The sequence below is a fragment of the Macaca mulatta genome, chromosome 4 (genome assembly GCF_049350105.2).
Source record: "Macaca mulatta isolate MMU2019108-1 chromosome 4, T2T-MMU8v2.0, whole genome shotgun sequence".
Lineage (NCBI taxonomy): Eukaryota > Metazoa > Chordata > Mammalia > Primates > Cercopithecidae > Macaca > Macaca mulatta.
The window spans coordinates 130,640,640-130,661,154 of NC_133409.1; the positions used below are offsets into that span (position 1 = coordinate 130,640,640).

Sequence of the window (20,515 nt, forward strand, 5' to 3'; positions counted from 1 at the left end):
TCAACCATCTCCAATGGATGTGGAATTCGGTAGAACTTAAATAAAAAGCAAAACTAAAAAGAAAACCACGTCCTCACACTTGGATAAATATTCAGCTAATACATTGATTGTCCTTTTGTACACAGAGCAACATATCTAAGTGAAAGTTTAGCTAGTGTTTTTGTGTTTATAATAGAGATAGATGTTCCTCTTTCCTGCTATACATTGATATATAGAGAAGATGAGAAAAAATACAAGCATATTTTTCTGGATCTGGTTGATTTTAAGGCCTTTGGAAATTGTTAACTTAAAAGGTACTCATAGCTTACTGTTATCACAACTTACTCAATTTTGGATAATTTTGTCAACTACCAAACCTTCACCATGTTAGTGACGTTATAATATTATGTATGGTGGTATGAGGATTAGAATGCTTAAAGGAATGATGCTGATGGATGTTAGCTTACATTTAAGTATTTTTCCATTAGCCCAATTTTATTTAGGTCCCACTGAGTTCTTGTAAGTATATTATAAGTATACATACATGAATAATTTTTGTCTAGAGAGAAAGAGAGTCAGTTTATTGCTTAATTTTATTTAGATTTTACAGTACTGAGCTTTCTAAAAGGTGGTAATTCCAAAATGACTGATTTTATATTATATATAAAAGAAGCCTCAGTGAATAATGTGCTTTTAACTAGAAACAGAGAAAAGTCAATGAGTAGAAGCAATAGAGCTACATGAGAGGAAAACCAGCAGAGAGTGGATCCAGCACAAATTTAGGTATACACACACATATATGTGGGGCATGCCATTCTATCATGAAGAAATGAAATAGCTTCAGAGAAAAGATTGCTTTTATTTGTCACCCACCATTTGTCATAGCCATCATGTTTTTTTACTTTTGACTCAGTTATTTCTGATTTAATAAGAAAGAGTTGAAAGTGTAAAATATAGAATTGATTTTGTGTTGCAATGTGTTCTATCCCCCTATCTCTCTCTTTTTCTTTAGTATTTTAAAAGATATTTTCTAGACATAAGGCAAAGATTAAATCTTCTAAAGATAAGGAAGGGCTGCTTCTTAAGTATATCTGAACAAACCTCTCCCGAATGAGAAATGCCATATCCTATGGCATTCAATGAGAATTAGCAAGGTTTCTCATGTTTCCCAGTGTTGCACAGTATGATAAAAAACAAAACAAAACAAAACCATAAAACCTGACACAGGCCCCAGAGCCAGCCTTGTTTCTTTCAGCTTTATCACAGTCAGCTGGGTTTTCCACTGAACTCACTAGAGAGCTATTGACGAGCCAATGAACTGAACTTAAGCCAGCAGAAATGAGTCTAGGAATGCAGTGCTTTCATGGAAAAGTACCAAGGATGTTCTCCAGTGGTTTGCTCTTGTTAATTTAATGGGGTTATATGCATTTCAACAAATTCAGGCCATACTAGACACATTTTTCTAAGAGAGTACTAGCTACTTTCAAAAGCTACCAACTTTGGGCCGGGTGTGATGGCTCACACCTATAATCTCAGCACTGTGGGAGGTGGAGGTGGGTGAATAGCTTGAGTCCAGGAGTTTGAGACCCACCTGGGCAACATGGTGAACCCCATCTCTACAAAAACACAAAAATTAGCTGGACATGATGGTACATGCCTGTAGTCTCAGCTACTTGGAAGGCTGAGGTGGGAGGATTGTTTGAGCCTGGGAGAGGAAGGTTGCAATGAACTGAGATTGTGCCACTACACACCAGCCTGGGTGATAGAGCCAGATCTTGTCAAAAAAAAAAAAAAAAAAAAAAAAAGAAAAGAAAGAAATAAAGAAAGAAGCTACCAACTCTGTTTTGTGGGGAAGAGATGGAGTAGCTGTCTACTTTCAAAGTAAATAATACACAGTGAACTGGCCTCTTCCGGTCTTTATCCTCCTCTAGAGGCATCTGGATTCAAGCTTCCTCTGCTTAGCTAAGTTTCCATCACCATGTTTTCCAACTTCCAAAACTTTGTTGACCTCCATTGTCGTTTGTTGTCTTCTTGCATGCGCCATGGTGGTATTCTGCACCTATCAACCCGCTATTTACGTTTTAAGCCCCACATGCATTAGGTATTTGTCCTAATGCTCTCCCTTCCCCTGCTCCCCACCCTACAACAGGTTCCGGTGTCTGATGTTCCCCTCCCTGTGTCCATGTATTGGCATTATTCACCTCCCACTTATGGGTGAGAACATGTAGTGTTTGGTTTTCTGTTCCTGTGTTAGGTCGCTGAGAATGATGGCTTCCAGCTTTGTCCATGTCCCTGCAAAGGACATGAATCATTCTTTTTTATGGCTGCATAGTATTCCATGGTGTATATGTGCCACATTTTCTTTATCCAGTCTGTCATTGATGGGCATTTGGGTTGGTTCCAAGTCTTTGCTATTGTGAATAGTGTTGCAATAAGCATACGTGTGCATAGGTCTTTACAGTAGAATGCTTTATAATCCTTTGGATATATACCCAGTAGTGGGGTTGCTGAGTCAAATGGTATTTCTTGTTTTAGATCCTTGAGGAATCGCCACTCTGTCTTCCACAGTGTTAGAACTAATTTATACTCCCACCAACAGTGTAAAAGTATTCCTATTTCTCCAGAGGCTCACCAGTATCTGTTGTTTCTTGACTTCTTAATAATTGCTGTTCTGACTGGCATGAGGTGGGATCTCATTTTGGTTTTGCAGGGACCTCAATTCTATAGTCATAGGAAATACATTCTTCCAACAACCTGTTTGGAAGTGAACTCTTCAGCAAACCCAGCCAAGCCTCTCTGGACTCCTGGCCCACTCCCTGGAGATAACACATTGGTGTTACTGTAAGCCGCTGACTGTGGTAATTTGTTATACAACAATAGAAACTAATATGCCATGTCACATAAAGCTCTTTGTCCATGACATTGCCATGAACTTTGGGCTATTAAAACAGTTACCATGAGGGTGAGCATGACACTGTGGGAGTGTTTATCTGTGTATGCGCAACATGTATATACTTATCACATTAGTAGTGTGTTTTTAAGTTCCCTCATTCTGCATAAGGAGCACCCTATCAGGTTACTTTGGAATAGAGAAGAAAACCAGGAGAGCCAATAAATTATACAAGTCTTTTGGCATTCAGTCACCTTTAACATTTTCTCTTCTGCATCTTCTCCTCTTTATGCATCCTGGGCACCTGCTTTCTAGAAGACAGCTGTTTGGAGCATGAAATAGTAGACTCTTTCTATCAGCAAGGAAGTACGTTCTTTTCAAGACCGGCAGAATGTTCATCCTAGAAGAGATTCCTATACTACTGGCTTGTCTCTGTTCTTCCCCATGACAAAAACCACAACTTTGCCATTAAAGAGTGTTTTTACATCATTCCTTCTTTTCACTGCAGTACAAATACGCTACTTTGTTTAATTGGGTCAATGGCAAAATTATTGCAATCTTACTTCATATGTGTGGCTTCGTGGGAAAGTGAGATGTTCTACGTAAGCAAGCTTTCTATACAATTAAAAATTCTTCCATTAATAACAAGCATTTTTAAGTCTTCAACTCTTAAACATTAAAAAAAGACAAAGATTGCATAATATTCAGACTTATTAAATGGGAAATAATGTAGACTATTCACATTTGTTATGATGATTCATGGTCATCATCAAATCTGTCATTTACTTCACAATCCTGTTTTTGCAGTGATGCCCTTGAGTACTATTTTTCTTATACTGAATGGCGCCAGACCACTAAATCTTTAATTCTTGTCCTGCAGTTTATATTTTTTTCTGCTATTTTATTGTGAACAGGATGTTAATTGTAATCTATTGTTGCTGTTGACACATCCACATCCAGAAAAGTTCTAATTCCAAAATCAGATGACACTACCTTAAAATCAATTAATTTAAGAATTATTTGTACACATCGTGAACTCGCAGGTAAATATAATAGACTCTTGAAAGCTTATATTTCAATGTTTTTTATTCCCCAATGTTAACTGAACAGCTATAACGTTCAAAATATCATATGGTCCCTGTAAGAATCTAGAGATTTGAAAATTAATGGATATGAAAAATAGCATTTATTCAACTATTTAATGAGAAGATGTTATACTAAATCTCATTCCATATCTATTACAAATAAATCATTAATTCGCTATGAAGCTGCTTAACCATTAATCCAGTTTTTCATAACATTAACTTGAGTATAAAATGTTAATCTTTATAATATTTATTAGGTGGTCAAGGTTTCGACTTATGATTATATTCCCAAGTGTGCCTAAGCACATTGTAAATCACAATAAATTATCATTCAATATATCACATGTAGTGAAAGGTAGCCTGTTTTACTTTTCTACTATTCTAAAACTCCTGTGCAACCAATATCTTGAATTAAATCTCTTCCATTAGAAAGACCTTGAGTGATTTCTGTTTTCCTGAACAGACTTATGACTGCTACAGCTCCCCAGGATAAACAGGAAATTTTGGTTATTTTGCATATGATCTTTAAAAATGCAGAGTTTTCATTCTCCTAGATAAAATAGTCATGCTAGATTTATTATAAAATATTGTTTTAAATGATTTGCCAATTAAAATACTTAGGTTTTTGTCCCCTGATTTTTTGCTTATAATTGATTTTACTTATCTTTCATTGTCCTTATGCCCTGTTAAACCCATCTAGGCTTCCTTAGCAGCTAGTCAACTCCTAAGAGGTGTTTTTGTCCCCTGAATTGTTGGAAGATGTCCTGTGTTTATTCTGTGTCTTTATATACTTCTGATCCACTGCAAGTTACACCTAAGGTTACTGAAATCTCATTTTTAAATGAATAATTCCATGGAATCACAAGAGTTTAATCAGAAGTATCACAGAATAGAAGTAAGCACACTGCTTCAGGAGTGCCCCAGAATGTGAAGTTGAAGGCCAAGATGAGTGGTAGTTTTTCAGAGGCAATTAGTGACCTAAGAACAGAGGGAATGCATAATGGGTACTGATTTGGCAAGTGTTACTATAGCAACATGTACTGGGTGCTTATAATATGCCAGGCTTGGAACCGCAAGATCACAGTGCCAGAAAAAAACTGTCAGATCATAAGACATTTCTTCCCTCTTAGGAGTTGGCTATTTGCTAAGGAAGCCTAGATAGGTTTAACAGGGAGCATCAGGACCATGAAAGGTAAGAAAATTGCATCTATCAACTCAGAAGGATAACCAGAAAAGTCATTCTTGTCATACAAAGTATATAGAAGGTTATTCTTTAGGGGGAGATCATGGTGTTCTATATCTTTGCATATCTCACAGTGCCTTGAACAATGTTTGTACATAGTAGAAGGGTTAACATATATTTGTTAAATATATAGAAATATGTTGACATTATATTTGTATTTTTCCTATATTAACATAATATATATATTTTAGATTTTTTTAGAATTGACTAAAGAATTTACTTTTTTCTTTCAGGGTACAAAATTGTCCAAAATCATTTTACAATTCAAGTCCCCTTGTGGTACATATAGAATATTCAGCCTTATCTAGCCTATTTAAAACAAGAGAGATAAAAAATGCTCAGGACATCCTGAAGCATTCAATCAAAACATGAGGCTTTTTATAGGAACTCGGCTTAGTAGCTTTGAGCAGAAGGTTGAAGACAGAGTATTTCCACCCCAACTTCACCTCACCCCACCCCACCACAGTAGGTCTTGCTGAGAGCCAGTTTTCACTAATAAAATTTATTTGCTCTTTAAGTTTTCCATGCAGATAGAAATAATTCCATCTTCTACAAGGTAAACATTTCAGATCTGGTGGAATTGAAAAGCAAGAGTTGACATGAATAGGAGTGATCTCTTAATTGGGAAATTTCTGTATTTTCTTGACTTTTCTCCTTTAGCCTGCATTTAAGTGTTGTAGAAAAAAAAAATTCTTTCACATACCTAACTGGGTATTGGAAGCTGTTAAATAATGGTAAAAACTGGGATGAATGGAGGGAACTTTTCTCCCCCATTTTTTAAAGTTTGGCTGTAGGTCCTTCTGCCTGCAGGCTACAGTCACATTAGCAGTTGGAAATTGGATAACGACAGCACAATGACAAATCCAGGTTGCTTGCAATAAGTTGCTAATCCCTTTGCTTTAATATTGGAGCAGCATGTAATGATGTTTGGACATCACTCCAGTTTACTGACGACCCCACTGGGGCCAGCAATAGAACCTTACAACTGTCTAACAAGGCGTCAGGTGACTCCCGTCGTCACAGCAACGGACACTGGAATCTAATCTTCCCTCCATCCCTTCTAGCACCCAATAACGCCTAGATTATATAAGTGGCCCATCATTGCTTGGTAACTTGAATCAATTAACGTTAATTCGCACAATGCTATGATGTATTGTGATCACTTTCATTTCAAGGAAGGGGGAGAAATTGCTATAAGTCACCTAAAATGAGGTTGTCTGTGGTGCTGAGGTATTAATTGGGTGTCCATATTAAATGCAAAAGGAGCCCCGTCGTGAAAGGAAAGTGGATGAGTGACTCTCTTGGCTGCTATTGACCTATCAGAAGAAGACAGTGCCCTTTTCCTTTGCTTTTATCTATTACAGTTTTCCCTATTGCGTGTCAAGTTGATGTATTATAAAAAATTCATTTGGTGACCTTTCACCCCCTTAGCAGATTAAACAATTTCACTTCGATGGCATCATTAACAGGACCCTGCATTTAATGATGATTTCTCTAAAAGGCCACGGAGATTCGATTTTAAGCTAACAGATTTATTGCACTATTATAACATATCGTAAAAAACTGTACCACCTACGGTCAGGTTTTAGGACAGAAACTGCTTAAGAGTTTATGTGGAGCTTAAAGTGGTATTACCTTGGGATATGCTGCAGCAGCAAGTCTGTGACCTCCAGTGAGATGCTGTTTACATTTAACAAGAGATGTTTGCTCACAATAAACTTTAAAGTGTGTCAGGAATGGGCCTTTTAGCGTGTGTTCAGGCAGTTGGTTTCCCTCCCTTCGTCTCTAGATGTCAATGTACTTATGTCAGAATCTTTGATGGAGTCTTTCAGTTTCTTTAACCCAGACTGCTTGCCTGCATCCTAGCCCCCATCAGAAAGAATTTAAGGAAAAAGATTAGGGGAGAAATAGGATCTGATAACAACGTTAGAATTTTCTAATAACCTGGAACCCACAGAAGGATAGAATTAATAGCATGGATTTTTAAATGGTTCCCTTTAAAAAAGGAAAGGAGCCCTAGCCACTCAGGCTAAACAAACTAAGAAACGATGTGGGGGCTAGTGTGTGTTGAATTCCCAGGGAGTGATTCCAGCCAAAAAGCCAGGGTCTTCGCTGGTAGATGACTAAAGAGCTTCTTAGGACCACATATTTGCACTCTGCCCGCATTTCCTAGGATTCCTAGGGGAGAAGAAAATTGCTTCCTACGGAAACTTCATATTTAGTGATCCCTTGTATTTGCTCTTCCACTATTTCTTCTTTCGGAACAAATCTTCGCTTTTTCCTGACATGCACCCTCCACGTTAAATAAATACTTTATCCTTTCCTCCTCGTGTGGGGAAGGGGAGGTAGTTAGGAGATAGAATAGTTGACTTATAAACATTAAATGGGAGAAAGCAAAGTAGGCTATTTTAAAAATAAATAAGTAAATAAATAAATAAATACCTCATGAGACCTGGCCCAGGCTATTGAGGATAACTCATCAAGGAATGCTCTATGTCAGGGTCCTATATATGATATATGATGTCCAAGTGCCTCCATTTAGTTGCCAAACATCTGTTGCATGCCTATGATGTGTAATACACAATAGACTTAATGGGACAATAGGTGTATAATTTTATTTTAATGATGCAAGCTCTGTCATCAAAAATGCCAAAACTCTGAGTGACATATGTTTTACACTGTCATGAATTATATAACTATTTTGTATGTGTTCCATTTTGTTGCTAAGTCATGTCAGCACTTAGTATGTTCAAAGGAAGTGAGAAGCAATATAGCTCACTGGTTAACCACTCTAGATCTCAGTCAATACTTACTATTTGTAGGACCTTTGGCAAGTTATTCAAGCCTTTTTGGACCTCAGCTTCTTCATATATAAACAAGAGTACCCACCACATAGTGTCATTTTACAGATGCAATGAAATTATACATGAACACTTTATCATGGAACTTGGTATACAGTACATGCTCAGTAAATGGCAATTATAAGTATTATTCTCCTCAGATGCTTCATGCAACTGAAGTAAATTAATTCATTAATGCTATGAATAGTTATTGAATCCATTTAGTACAAGCACACTCAGAGAATATAAATACGGTTTGTTGTGAAGATTAAATGAGCTCTTCTGTGTAAAACAGCGGTGTACTGGAGTTTGCTGTTGGGTGTCTCTTCCCAGCTCTGCTCAGTGGTAGTATCTTGTCATCTTGGAATTAGTTATGGTGGTAGTATTTATATCATGGAATTGGAACACACCCACAAATCAGGGCATTATTTGGGAAAGCTGATTTAATAGCTTACTATTGGACATGTCCATGTCCTCTCATTTTAGTCTGAGGCTTTTATTATTATTATCTATATGAGTTTGAGGCTAATTTTCACTGAGACTTTTGTTTTTTGACTGATTTTAATAAATGATAATAAAAATATACACTCATAATTTGTGATTTTTCCCTACCACCCAGTCCATTTTCATTATAGCTAAGAAAACATATCAAATACATACATAATTAACCTTTGCTATAAAGCCATGTTCACTACACAGTGTCTTATTTTCTAGAAACACAGACAAATGCAAATATTTTCACTGGTAATAATGGATTGTGCAAAATTGCTGCCACAGGGATATGTGTAATCCCAAGGATGTATTTTATTTGTTTTTATATCTGCCAGAAATTCAAGCAGTTTTAAAACTGGGAACTTGATATATATTCGGCCCTATGTGCTTTCCGTCCTAGTCCAGCCTTCAGATGGAGAAGTGGGAAATGAGCTTCCAGTGCAGCCACAATTGGTATTTTTGGATGAGCAGGTAACGTTTCACAGGAAGCAATCTGTCTTTAGAGCTAAGTAGCATGTAGCATTCAGTCTGTCTTTTAGAGTGTGTCATCACTGATCCAGATTTACAGAGTGCCCACTGTGTGCAATTTGTTGCACTTAAGAGCTTCTCACTACTTTCACAGTTTTCCTTCCACTTCACAGCCTGCCTTCCTTCTATTTTCTCTGGACATTCAGAATTTGATCAAGGGTAAAAATAAAATTCTGATACTTTTCCTCCCCAACCAAATTCTTGAAGCAGGTCTGTCACATCTTCTCTGAAATCTAGCCTTCACAAAGAGGTAGATCTACATCTGAAGAAGTTTTTCATATGTTAATGAAGGAACTTATGACATTATAGATACATTACAGTTTTATGTTTTTTTAAATAATCTCTCTTATATGTGGTTAAGTAAAACAAGAAGTTTCTGTGCTTAATTCTAATTTCAGGCTTTGCGTCCTGATTCTATTTTATCTTTCAGTATTTACAAAATTCACAGTGAACTATGATTGTTGAATTGGCTTTCTCCTACTTACAAATGCATCCCCTGACGTGTTTGCAGAGAGAAATCTGTGGCACTGAGGTCCACACTTGGAATCCTGTAAACTTTGATCTAGTCTGGCACTCGCCCAGCTCTCTCCTGTTTTCTTCTCTTTACCTTTCCTTTCTTATGAACCTTTAGCACACAGTACCATTCTTTTCTATAAACATAGTTTTCCTTTCCTCTCCTCACTGTTCTGCCCCAACTTGTCTTGCAATAATTTCCTTACTCATATATAAGTTAATTCTGATATATTCTTAACATGAGAAAGACAACATTTATTTATCACTTTCTTTCCTTTATTTCTACTGAATATGTTCTTTATAAAAGCATATATCTGAACCATCTTCTTTCCTAACTTCACAAAATTCTCTTCTGAATCCAACTTTTTCTTTCTCCCTCCTCCTATTCCCATTTCTAGAACCGAAGAGTGGAGTCCCTGGGGCCCCCTTCAGAGCCATGGACAATTTCAGCTTCCCTGGAAGGAGCATCAGACTCAGTGCTAAAAGGTAGGTAAAGTATCTGTAAATTTCAGGTATCTGTTACCACTTTATCTGCACATAAAATATTTGCACCCATTAGGAATTCATAGCAAAATTGGTAATACTGAATTTCTTCAGTAATTTGGAAGGAAACTCCTTCATCCCTAATCTACAGTGTCAGTGTCTGTGAAAAGGAAGATTAGGCTGCCAGGAAATCCCAAAGTCACCACCTTTTCTCTCCCTTCCCTTTCACAATAAAGCAACATTTTCAACATATCTGTATCCTTAAGGTAGTGTAAGGAAAAGTGCATGGCATTTTTGGGTGAGTATCAAATCCTAGGTTTTCTGCAGTCCTCTCAGTGCCCCCATGACACACCCTTATTTGGTACAGTATTATGGACTGGGCCAGGGAGCAATTTACCAAGTACAGTATGATTTCTATGGGGAAATAGAAAGACTTGCTCTCAGTGGTATGAAGAATAAATGTGATGATAAATGCAAAAGCACCTGACCCATAGCAGCCCTCAGAGTTAGTTTTTCTCCTTTTGATCTTTGTCTATCCTCTTTTGCCTCCCTGTTCTATCCCAGAACCACTGCCAGCTCCACTTACTTTCCTTGAAGCTTGTTTATGTGAAAATCTATTTAAAATGCAGATTTCTACTAGGCCTAAGATAGTTTGGCTACATATTCTGCAGAAGGACCCAAGAATGTGCATTTTAGGGCCTGGTCTAGAGAGAAGCAAGCAGGTATAACATGGTTTTTATGGGAAAAATAGTTTCTGAGTTCTAAATTCCTATCTAACCCCCTCACACACAAAACCATTGAAATACACCCTACTCAAAGAGGCACATATTTCTTTATTATGAAATAGTTCAATCATTGTGTTTTTATGTTGTAAAACAGTACGATATGTTATCCACAGAAAATATGTTAAGGAGAATGTGTTTGCGAAACAGAATTAAGACAAAGGAGCCTCATGACTAAGAGAGATCAAGGGAAGAGGTAAAGTGAGAGAGGTGCTGGAGCCAGACAGACAACAGAGGACTTTGGGGACCACGGTGGGGAGTTTGGGCTGCACTCTCAGTGAGATGAAGAGCCGTTGGAGGTTTTAAGCAGGCCAGTTCCAGAGTCTGACTTGCATGTTTAGAGGACCACTCTGTTCTGTGGAGGGTGGATTGGAGAACCGCAAGAGTGAACCTCCTGAGCCAGTTAAAAAGTGATTGCAAAAGGCCAGGCAAGAGATGGTGGAGATCACAAGTGGATTAATTCAGAAAGTCTTTCAGAAGTTGAATCAGCAGAATCTACTGGGAGCAAAGAAAACAAGGACTTAAGGACAACTTTTAGGTTTTGATTTTGTTATAATGGGTGGATATTGGTGTTATTTACTGAAATGGGGAAGACTGGATCGGGAGCAAAAAGCAAGAGTTTTTATGACGAGAAACACGGAAAGGTAAGTACAACCTGGCTGCTGGGCCAAATTAAGACTCAGGCCCTTTTGATTTCAGTTTTAAGGCAGCAAAAGCAAGAGGTTCTGTTTTACAATTAATATACTTTGTGTTCCAGGTGTCACAAGAGAGTTTTTTGTCCTCTTACCGGCCTCCCTCCAACATAACCCATACATTATTAGTCATGCTTCCTACCAGGAGCCTTCTCCCTATTGTGTGCAGTCAATCGCCCAACACATAGATCTCGCCTGACAGCCTCAAACTCTTCATGCATAGGGGTTGCCTCTCTGCACAAGCGGCCTCACAATGATCACAGCACCTTGAAATTCTTCCTCTGCTCATGGATAGGATTGTGTATTTCCTTCTCATCAGAGGGAGTCCCAATCATGCACAATATTACAGTCCAAGTCGGGGCTTCACCTTGAGGTGAAGAGAAATTCATTTTATGTCAACCTGATATAACCTAGAATAGGAGGGTTCAGTGGAACATTTTAAAATCATCTCCTATATTTGGATAGGGAGCCAGAGATTACAACAGTCTGAAAAAGAGGATCTGTTAAATTTCTTTAATCTCTCCCACTAGTTTCAATGAGAAAATTTTAAAAATGTCCCAAGAATCCAAACGGATTAAAAATGATTTTTAAGGTAGATGGAAAATATCCTCAGAAAGGAAAGCATTCACTCCCTTCCCCACAACTTCTAGGTCAGACAGTTTTCAAAAATCCTTACAGGGTCCCAGTAAAAGAATAGAGCCAATGGGTTTATCTTGACTCCTTGAATTCAGAATTGTTGAATAATTCTGACCAAGAGCTAGGACTCAAGCGAATCTCTGCACTAAATATTGTGTTGCTATTTTAGATGAGAAAGAATTGATAAATTCTTTGTGATTTCAAATATGATTTGAAAATAATGTTTTCAGGCTGGGCATGGTGGCTTGTGCCTGTAATCCCAGCACTTTGGGAGGCTAAGGCAGCTGGATCACTTGAGGTCAGGCATTTGACACCAGCCTGACTAACATGGTGAAACCCCGTCTCCACTAAAAATACAAAAATTAGCCGGGCATGGTCGGTGCGCTCCTGTAATCACAGCTACTTGGGAAGCTGAGGCATGAGAATCACTTGAACCCGGGAGGCAGAGGTTGCGGTGAGCCAAGATGGCACCACTGTACTCTAGCCTGGGTGACAGAGCAAGACTCTGTCTCAAGAAAAAAAGAAAATAATGTTTCAAAATATGCATACTATACAAAGAGATATATATCAGTAATGGTAAAATTTTTTAAAAAAAGAAAATAACAGTTATTTGTTTTAAGCACAGTTATCTATTATTACCATGATATTTGCCTATTATAATAGGGGAATAAGTAGGAAATCTTGTTAACTTTTGCAAATCCTTCTTTCTAGAAGTGTGATTTCAAGCACTGGCTTTTTATGCAGTTAGTATTGTAATTATAATGATGCATCCTATGAGATTTGCCAGTAACACATTGAAAGGAAGTTTCATACCAATAAATCACTGAAAATTATAAATTGATATGGTGTGTATGTACTTTTGTATAATTGGCCAAATATCCCCATTCTTATGCAAATTTGAGGATGTGTTTACCACTCTTCAAAAATTCGGTTTATGGGCCAGGCGTGGTGGCTCACACCTGTAATCACAGCTCTTTGGGAAGCCAAGGAGAGCAGATCACAAGGTCAAGAGATCAAGACCATCTTGGCCAACATGGTGAAACCCTGTCTCTACTAAAAATACAAAAATTAGCTGGGCATGGTGGCACGTGCCTATAGTCCCAGCTACTCGAGAGGCTGAGGTAGGAGAATTGCTTGAACCTGGGAGGTGGAGGTTGCAGTAAGCCAAGATCGCCCTCTGCATTCCAGCCTGGTGACAGAGTGAGACTCCATCTCACAACAAAACAAAACAAAACAAAACAAAACAAAACAAAATCAGCTTATCCAATTTCCTGTGCACCTCATGAATCGGGTAAGGCATTTCTGTTGGTTTTGTGTTGTCAAAATTTTTTTTCAGATTTGGAAATGACTCATGTGCCAACTCAAACATCAGCCTACCTGCAAAATCACTTACTTCCAAGAATAGGCCATGATTTTACAGTTATTTCTTGCTCTACTCTTGCTATGAGTCTAAGCTCATTCAGATGGTTCCCATAAAATATACAAAATGTTCAAATGGATAGGCATAAGTCAATCATAGATGTGCCTTGTTTTGCATTTATTATTGGCCTAAAACCATTCCTATCATATGGTGCACGCTGCCTACTTTTTTTGATGACATTGTTCCTTAATTTTTTTGTTATTTGTCTCTTAAGAAACATATAAAATTGTTGTAATAAAGTCTCCAAGTTAATGAATAATCATTTGATGTTGTTTTCAATGAATTAATCTCAGATCTCAGTTTTTTTTTTTTTTAATGTCACCATTTAATTTAGCTTATACATTTTGTTTCTGGCAAAGCTACACCTCATCGATTCCAGAAAATGAAATTATCCCCTTCTAAAAATTCTCTTAAGGAGGGCGATTGACATCTCGTGATTAAACATTTCATAGCTTCAAAACCCTTACTTTTTAAAGCTTGCTTCAGCTTATTGCTTTCTTATTAGAACAATAAATTTTCCCACTCTCTTTTCAATTTGAATTTTTACTATTTTGACCTGTAATTTTTTTACTCTATCTACTTATTAAGACATCAAATGTTTTCCAGTGAGAACACGTGGACACAGGGAACATAATGCATGTGGGGCTTAATACCTAGGTGATGGGTTGATAGGTGCAGCAAACCACCACGGCACATGTTTACCTGTGTAACAAACCTGCATGTTCTCTACATGTATCCCGGAATTTAAAATAAAATAAAATAATTAAAACAAACAAAAAACAAAACAAAACAACAAGACTCTAAATGTTTTCAGCCTGTCTACAAAAATAATTTTCTACCAAACTTTGAGGTCTTGCTCTCCTCGGTACCCTCTCCACGTTCTCTTTATACAATCCAAATTTAAAGGCCCAGGTAATGTTGCATATTTTGTCAGAATCTCCCCATAGACTCTCCAGACTTTCCCTTCCACTTACACAATCTATCTTTTGTTCACTTTGTTGAAAGTAACACCTGTGTGGCTAACTCATATTTTTGCTTCTGGTCTTTTTTTTTTTTTAATGTGAGCAGTACAGTTAGAAACTTCTTGGGTTTTAAATCCCAAGGAATGAGGACAGACCAGAATGGTCCTTGTACAAATTTGTAGACACAAGGCATGTCATTAAGAAAGTAAGAAAATGAAGTGAATTTATCCAAGGTTGCCCAATGTGAAGATGAAATATTCAGAATTGCATTCCAAACTGCCTGTTTTGATGCTGTCATTCTGTTCATTTTTGGCACCATTTTGCTACTGTTGGCATTTTGGTATAGAAAGTGCTTAGGATATGTAACAGTCACTCACCTTCTGATCTTAAAATAATACAGCAGCATAAAAATATTAATTTTTAGCTTTTTTTCATGTTCTAGTAATATTTATGACAGATACTCTCACATGAATACTGGAACTCACCTCCCCATCATCTACTCCATATGTTACCCATGTTCTTCTATTCCTTACCCATACTCCAAACCATACTCACACTTATGCCTTATATTGCTCCTCCATACCTTATCCATACCTAGGACCCTACTTATACTCCATACCGTATGTATAGTCCATACCTTACTTTTTTTTTTTTTTTTTTTTTTTTTGAGGCAGAGTCTGGCTCTGTTACCCAGGCTGGAGTGCATGGTGCGATCTCAGCACACTGCAACTTCTGCCTCCCAGGTTCAAGCGATTCTACTGTCTTAGCCTCCTGAGTAGCTGGAATTATAGGTGCCCATCACCATGCCTGGCTAAAATTTTTCTATTTTTCGTTGAGACGGAGTTTTGCCATGTTGGCCAAGCTGGTCTTGAACTCCTGACATCAGGTGATTCGCCCACATCGGCCTCCCAAAGTGTCGGGATTACAGGCGTGAGCCACCGTGCCTGGCCCATCCCTTACTTATATCCCATACCTTGCCATACTTCATACATTACCATACCCAGTACCTTACTCATATTCCATGCCTTACCCATATTCCATAACTTAGACATACTCCATGCCTTATTCACACTCCATACCTTACCCATAGTCTATACCTTACTCATATTCCATACTTTATACATTCTTCAGACCCTTACTCACACTTCATTTCTAACCCATAGTCCATATCTTACTTACTTATACTCTGTACCTTGCCACACTTTGCACATTATTCATACGCAGTACCTTACTTATGCTCCATGCCTTACCTGTTCTCCATACCTTCTCCTATATCATACCTTACTGAGACTTTATATTTTACTTTGTCCCACTCCTGACACTTATTGCACCTCATCTTTCATTATTTTTCTTTCAGTAACCTTAAGATATCATACCCCACCAGCTTAGAATCATGTTGTGGCTGTGCAAAGTGAATGAGGCATGAAACTACTTACTCTTTACTTACTCTTTATCTATCTATCTATCTATCTATCTATCTATCTATCTATCTATCTATCTGTTATTATACTTTAAGTTCTGGGATACATGTGCAGAACATGTAGGTTTGTTACATAGGTATACATGTGCCATGGTGGTTTGCTGCACCCATCAACCTGTCATTTACGTTAGGTATTTCTCCTAATGCTATCCTTCCCCCTTGCTCCCCACCCCCTGACAGGCCCTTGTGTGTGATGTTCCCCTCCCTGTGCCCATATGTTCTCATTGTTCAACTCCCACTTCTCCCATGTGAGAACATGTGATGTTTGGTTTTCTGTTCCTGTGTTGGTTTGCTGAGAATGATGGTTTCCAGTTTCATCCATGTCCCTGCAAAGGACATTAATTCTTTTATATGGCTGCACAGTATTCCATAGTGTATGTGTGCCACATTTTCTTAATTCAGCCTATCATTGATGCGCATTGGGGTTGGTTCCAAGTCTTTGCTATTGTGAATAGTGCTGCAATAAACATACATGTGCATGTGTCTTTATAGTAGAATGATTTATATTCCTTTGGATATGTACCCAGTAATGGGATTACTGGATCAAATGGTATTTCTGGTTCTAGATCCTTGAGGAATCACCACACTGTCTTCCACAATGGTTGAACTAATTTACACTCCCACCAACAGTGTAAAAGTGTTACTATTTCTCCACATCCTCTCCAGCATCTGTTGTTTCCTGACTTTTTAATGATTGCCATTCTAACTGGTGTGAGATGAGATAACATTTACTCTTTTATTCCATGGACACCAAGCCACACTCAAGCCAACTAGCTCACTTGGATCAGTATTGTCACTATTACCTTTTTTTAAGAGACCCAATGGGAATGTGTGAGGACTATTCTGAGGGTGTCTTATATACACACATTTTTTTATGTGTATGAGTCATGAAGTAGGGAAGAAATCACATGTAGTTTTCTGTTTTTAGCATACCCATGTCACCAAGATACCCTATTTTATATGATTGAAAGTTTCTCTTGAAGCCATTATGAAATACTACTTTTTAACTTCAGAAAGAATGCACCAAAAGCATTTGGGATAGATTATCTGACTTACTGTAAGTATTTCCTGGAGAAAAACAAAATAGCAACAACAAAACCATATCTGTATATCTCCTCTAAATCTTTTGTTCTGCAATTTAACTTCATATTCTTTTTCCTTTAGTAGACCGTCCTCAGTGAAAAGGCAGCTACAACCTTTATAAAAAGTGAATTTATATACTAAAGGACAATTATTTACAGATCTTCAATATCCTTTAACATTTATGGATCATAGTTGCACAAAAAAAGTCCTTAATACTTTTAAAGATAACATCTCAACATGAACGATATAACAGTTTGCTAGTACGCATACCTAGGAGTGAGTGGGATAGCTGTGGGGATAATTTGGGCTGCAAAGGTATTTTAGAAACTATCTATCCTGCAGAAACCCATTCAGGTATCATTTCCTGGTAGTTGTGTAATCAATTCCGAAGTTGCTTGAGCCCAGCACCCCACCCCATCCCAAGTCCCCCAGCCAGTGTACTGTTTATTCCAGCTTGATCAGGGAGCCTGTCAATTGCATCTGTATATGTCATCATAGCTATTCTGAAGATATGATGAACCCTGGAGTAATGTACTGTACTTGGCAGCAACTGCCTCAGCTTTTGGGCACATATGCTTCAAATCTGAGAATATCATAGATATATATGGGAATCTTTGTAGAGATCTCTAAGGCAAGCTGGTATTTAACGCAAAAGTAAACCCATTTAGAACTAAAGCACTTTCCATTAGGCAATTTGGCGGCTGTTCTACGAGGCCAACTCACTGTGCTCTACGGACACATTTCGATTAAATGCTGCTTTGTATTCTTCCAAAGATGGGAACAATAAGGACGTTTGTCAAAGGAAAAACTGCAGCAAATGATTTCATGTTGAACATCTGTACTCTGCAGTTCATTGTTTGCAAGAGTTTATTGACCATAATTTTGATGCATATAGGTTTTGAAGAGTATAAACTGCATTTATCTTGGGCGCCTATCATTTATTTGAGTCTTGGCTTATTTATTTTCATTTTAGTGGGCATTTTATTTATTTTGGAGCTCAGAAGAGATGAAGTAAAAGATGTTTCTCAGAAAAGAAGTTTTAGTTAGCTCTGCAAAATTGATGAAGAAAGACAGTGTTTTCACAAAAAGATTAAGCAATGGAATTTAAAAATGTAACACTAAGCATATTATATCTATATGACACATTTCAGCCTTAGAGATCTCAAACCAACTTATAAACTTTCAGACCACTTCCATAATCCTTTGTCCACCGTGCCAATCATATTGACATTTCCAGAGTAAAGTCTAGCAGCTGTTAATTAGGCACATAATTTAGAGATGGTAGAGTCAAAAGATGATTAATGGTATTGTGAATGTGATACTGAGTTAAGCTGCCTTTTTTCACTTTATAAATGGATGATCTACTGTTAGAAGATGCAAGGTTTGTTTTGTTTTGTTTGCATAAATCAGAGTAGCTTTATCAGTCATGATTTAATAGATTGCCATGGTCCTGATCCCTTGGCCTAACTCTGCTGCCATATAAACTATAGATAACCTGAATAGAAGAAAGACAGACTGTAGAAACTGACCACCTAGAAAGATTATAGAATTTCTTTCTTTATATATTGTACATTTAATAATAATATAGCCAATATATTGTAAAGAATGCAAACTTTGAAATCAGGTAGATTTGGGCTGTAACCCCAGTACCACGTAACTTAGTCTTTCATGAGCCTATTTCCTAATTGCTAGAATATAGATAATAGCATATTTTATAGGGTTGTTGTGTAGTTTGTAGGCAATCGTGTATATAAAGAACAGTGTCTGGCATAGTGAGCTTTCAGTATATGTTAACTGTTATTATACTGTCTTGGATCATGTGGTTCTAAGTCTTGACTAAGAAAAACCTGATGGATTAGATAACCTCTTGGAGTTAAAAAAAATTGTCCTTTATTGTCCAAATGTCTGCCTTCACAGCAGACATGAAGACGTTGTTCTAGATTAGATAATAAACAGCTAATTTTTGTTTTGTGCTTCTTTGAAGGGTGCACCCAGGCAGAAACTCGAGATGGTTATGTGAGCTTCTACAACTTGGCAGTCTTGATCTCTGGGTCAAACTGGCACTTTATTTTTACTGTCACTTCTCCTCCAGGTAATTTTATACAATGTGCTTTTATTCTCTGTTTTCTTTTCTTTCTTTCTTTTTTTTTTTTTCAGAAGACAATCCTTTCTCCCTTTTGGGAATAGCTACTATAATGAATAAGAAGTCATCGTAGTTTAGAAAATAAATTCACTTGACTGTATCATTAAGCTTGAGAAGAAAGAGCACATGTAAAAATAGAAACCTCAGGATACTCCTGGTGAGCAAGGAACCAAATGTACATTTCCTCCTCAACATTGAAGTTTACTTTCAGTGTTCTACTTGTTTTTTTCCTTTCTTTACTTACATGACATTTGGTTGGATATTAATAGGAGAATGTTAATGTATAAGAAAGAGAGTCATGGGATCTTGAAATTTTAACTTTGGGTCCTGTCCTCCTCAACCCCCCGCCAAATGGGGACAATACCCATCAACATCCTGGCACTTCAGAATAAGGGGTGTGTAAATTACGCATTTGATCCAGTTCTTTTTGACAAAATATGGAAAAAAACACCCTCTGATGTATTAAATGTGACTCTCTTGAAAATACATAATGATCATTTGTCAACATGTTATTTAACTCACTAATGAGGAAATCAGAAGACAAGAAAACTAATTAAAAGAGCATTTGGGAGATAGTTTTCATATAGCCCAAGAAGAAATGTTGGAATAAGTTTGCAATGGATACAGGGCAATAAAAGCAAAATTTTGATAGTCCGATGTTTACAGATATCATTTGCATCCTTAACTGTATAAAAATTGTTACAGCATGTCAATCTTCTACAAATAAACATGTCTGAGTCCTAATAAATAATAAATAGTAAGTGAAACAAATGTATGTTTGAGAGAACTTAATAAAACATTCAATGGACCTTTTGAAAATGTTCCAGTATGACACTGATAAGATCTGTAATCATAATCATTTTTCCTTTAATTCTAAGTTTTGGATTTTTTTTTATTTTTATTTTTTGAGATGGAATCTCGCTCTGTCACCCAGGCTGGCGTGCAGAGGCATGATCTTGGTTCACTGCAACCTCCACCTCTCAGATTCAAGCAATTCTTCTGCCTCAGCCTCCTGAGTCGCTGGGATTACAGGCATGCACCACCACACCCGGCTAATTTTTGTATTTTTAGTAGAAATGAAGTTTCACCATGTTGGCCAGGCTGGACTTGAATTCCTGACCTCCTGATCTGCCTGCCTCCGCCTCCATAAGTGCTGGGATTACAGGCGTCAGCCACCACGTCCAGCCTGGATTGTTTTTTGACAAAAAGACTATCTTCTGGGGTCAGATAATATTATTGCTCCCTGGCTATATGATCATTATCT

At 37.4% G+C, this 20,515-nt stretch overlaps 1 protein-coding gene across 1 annotated transcript in view; it reads left to right on the forward strand.

Moving 5' to 3' along the window:
• The window catches only part of PKHD1 (PKHD1 ciliary IPT domain containing fibrocystin/polyductin), a 465,580-nt gene that overhangs the window by 420,604 nt on the left and 24,461 nt on the right, over nucleotides 1-20,515 (forward strand). The window contains exons 61-63 of the mRNA XM_077999818.1: nucleotides 8,865-9,000; nucleotides 9,969-10,056; nucleotides 19,093-19,200. Of these exons, the coding sequence (XP_077855944.1) occupies nucleotides 8,865-9,000; nucleotides 9,969-10,056; nucleotides 19,093-19,200 (332 nt within the window). The remainder of the gene's footprint in view (nucleotides 1-8,864; nucleotides 9,001-9,968; nucleotides 10,057-19,092; nucleotides 19,201-20,515) is intronic.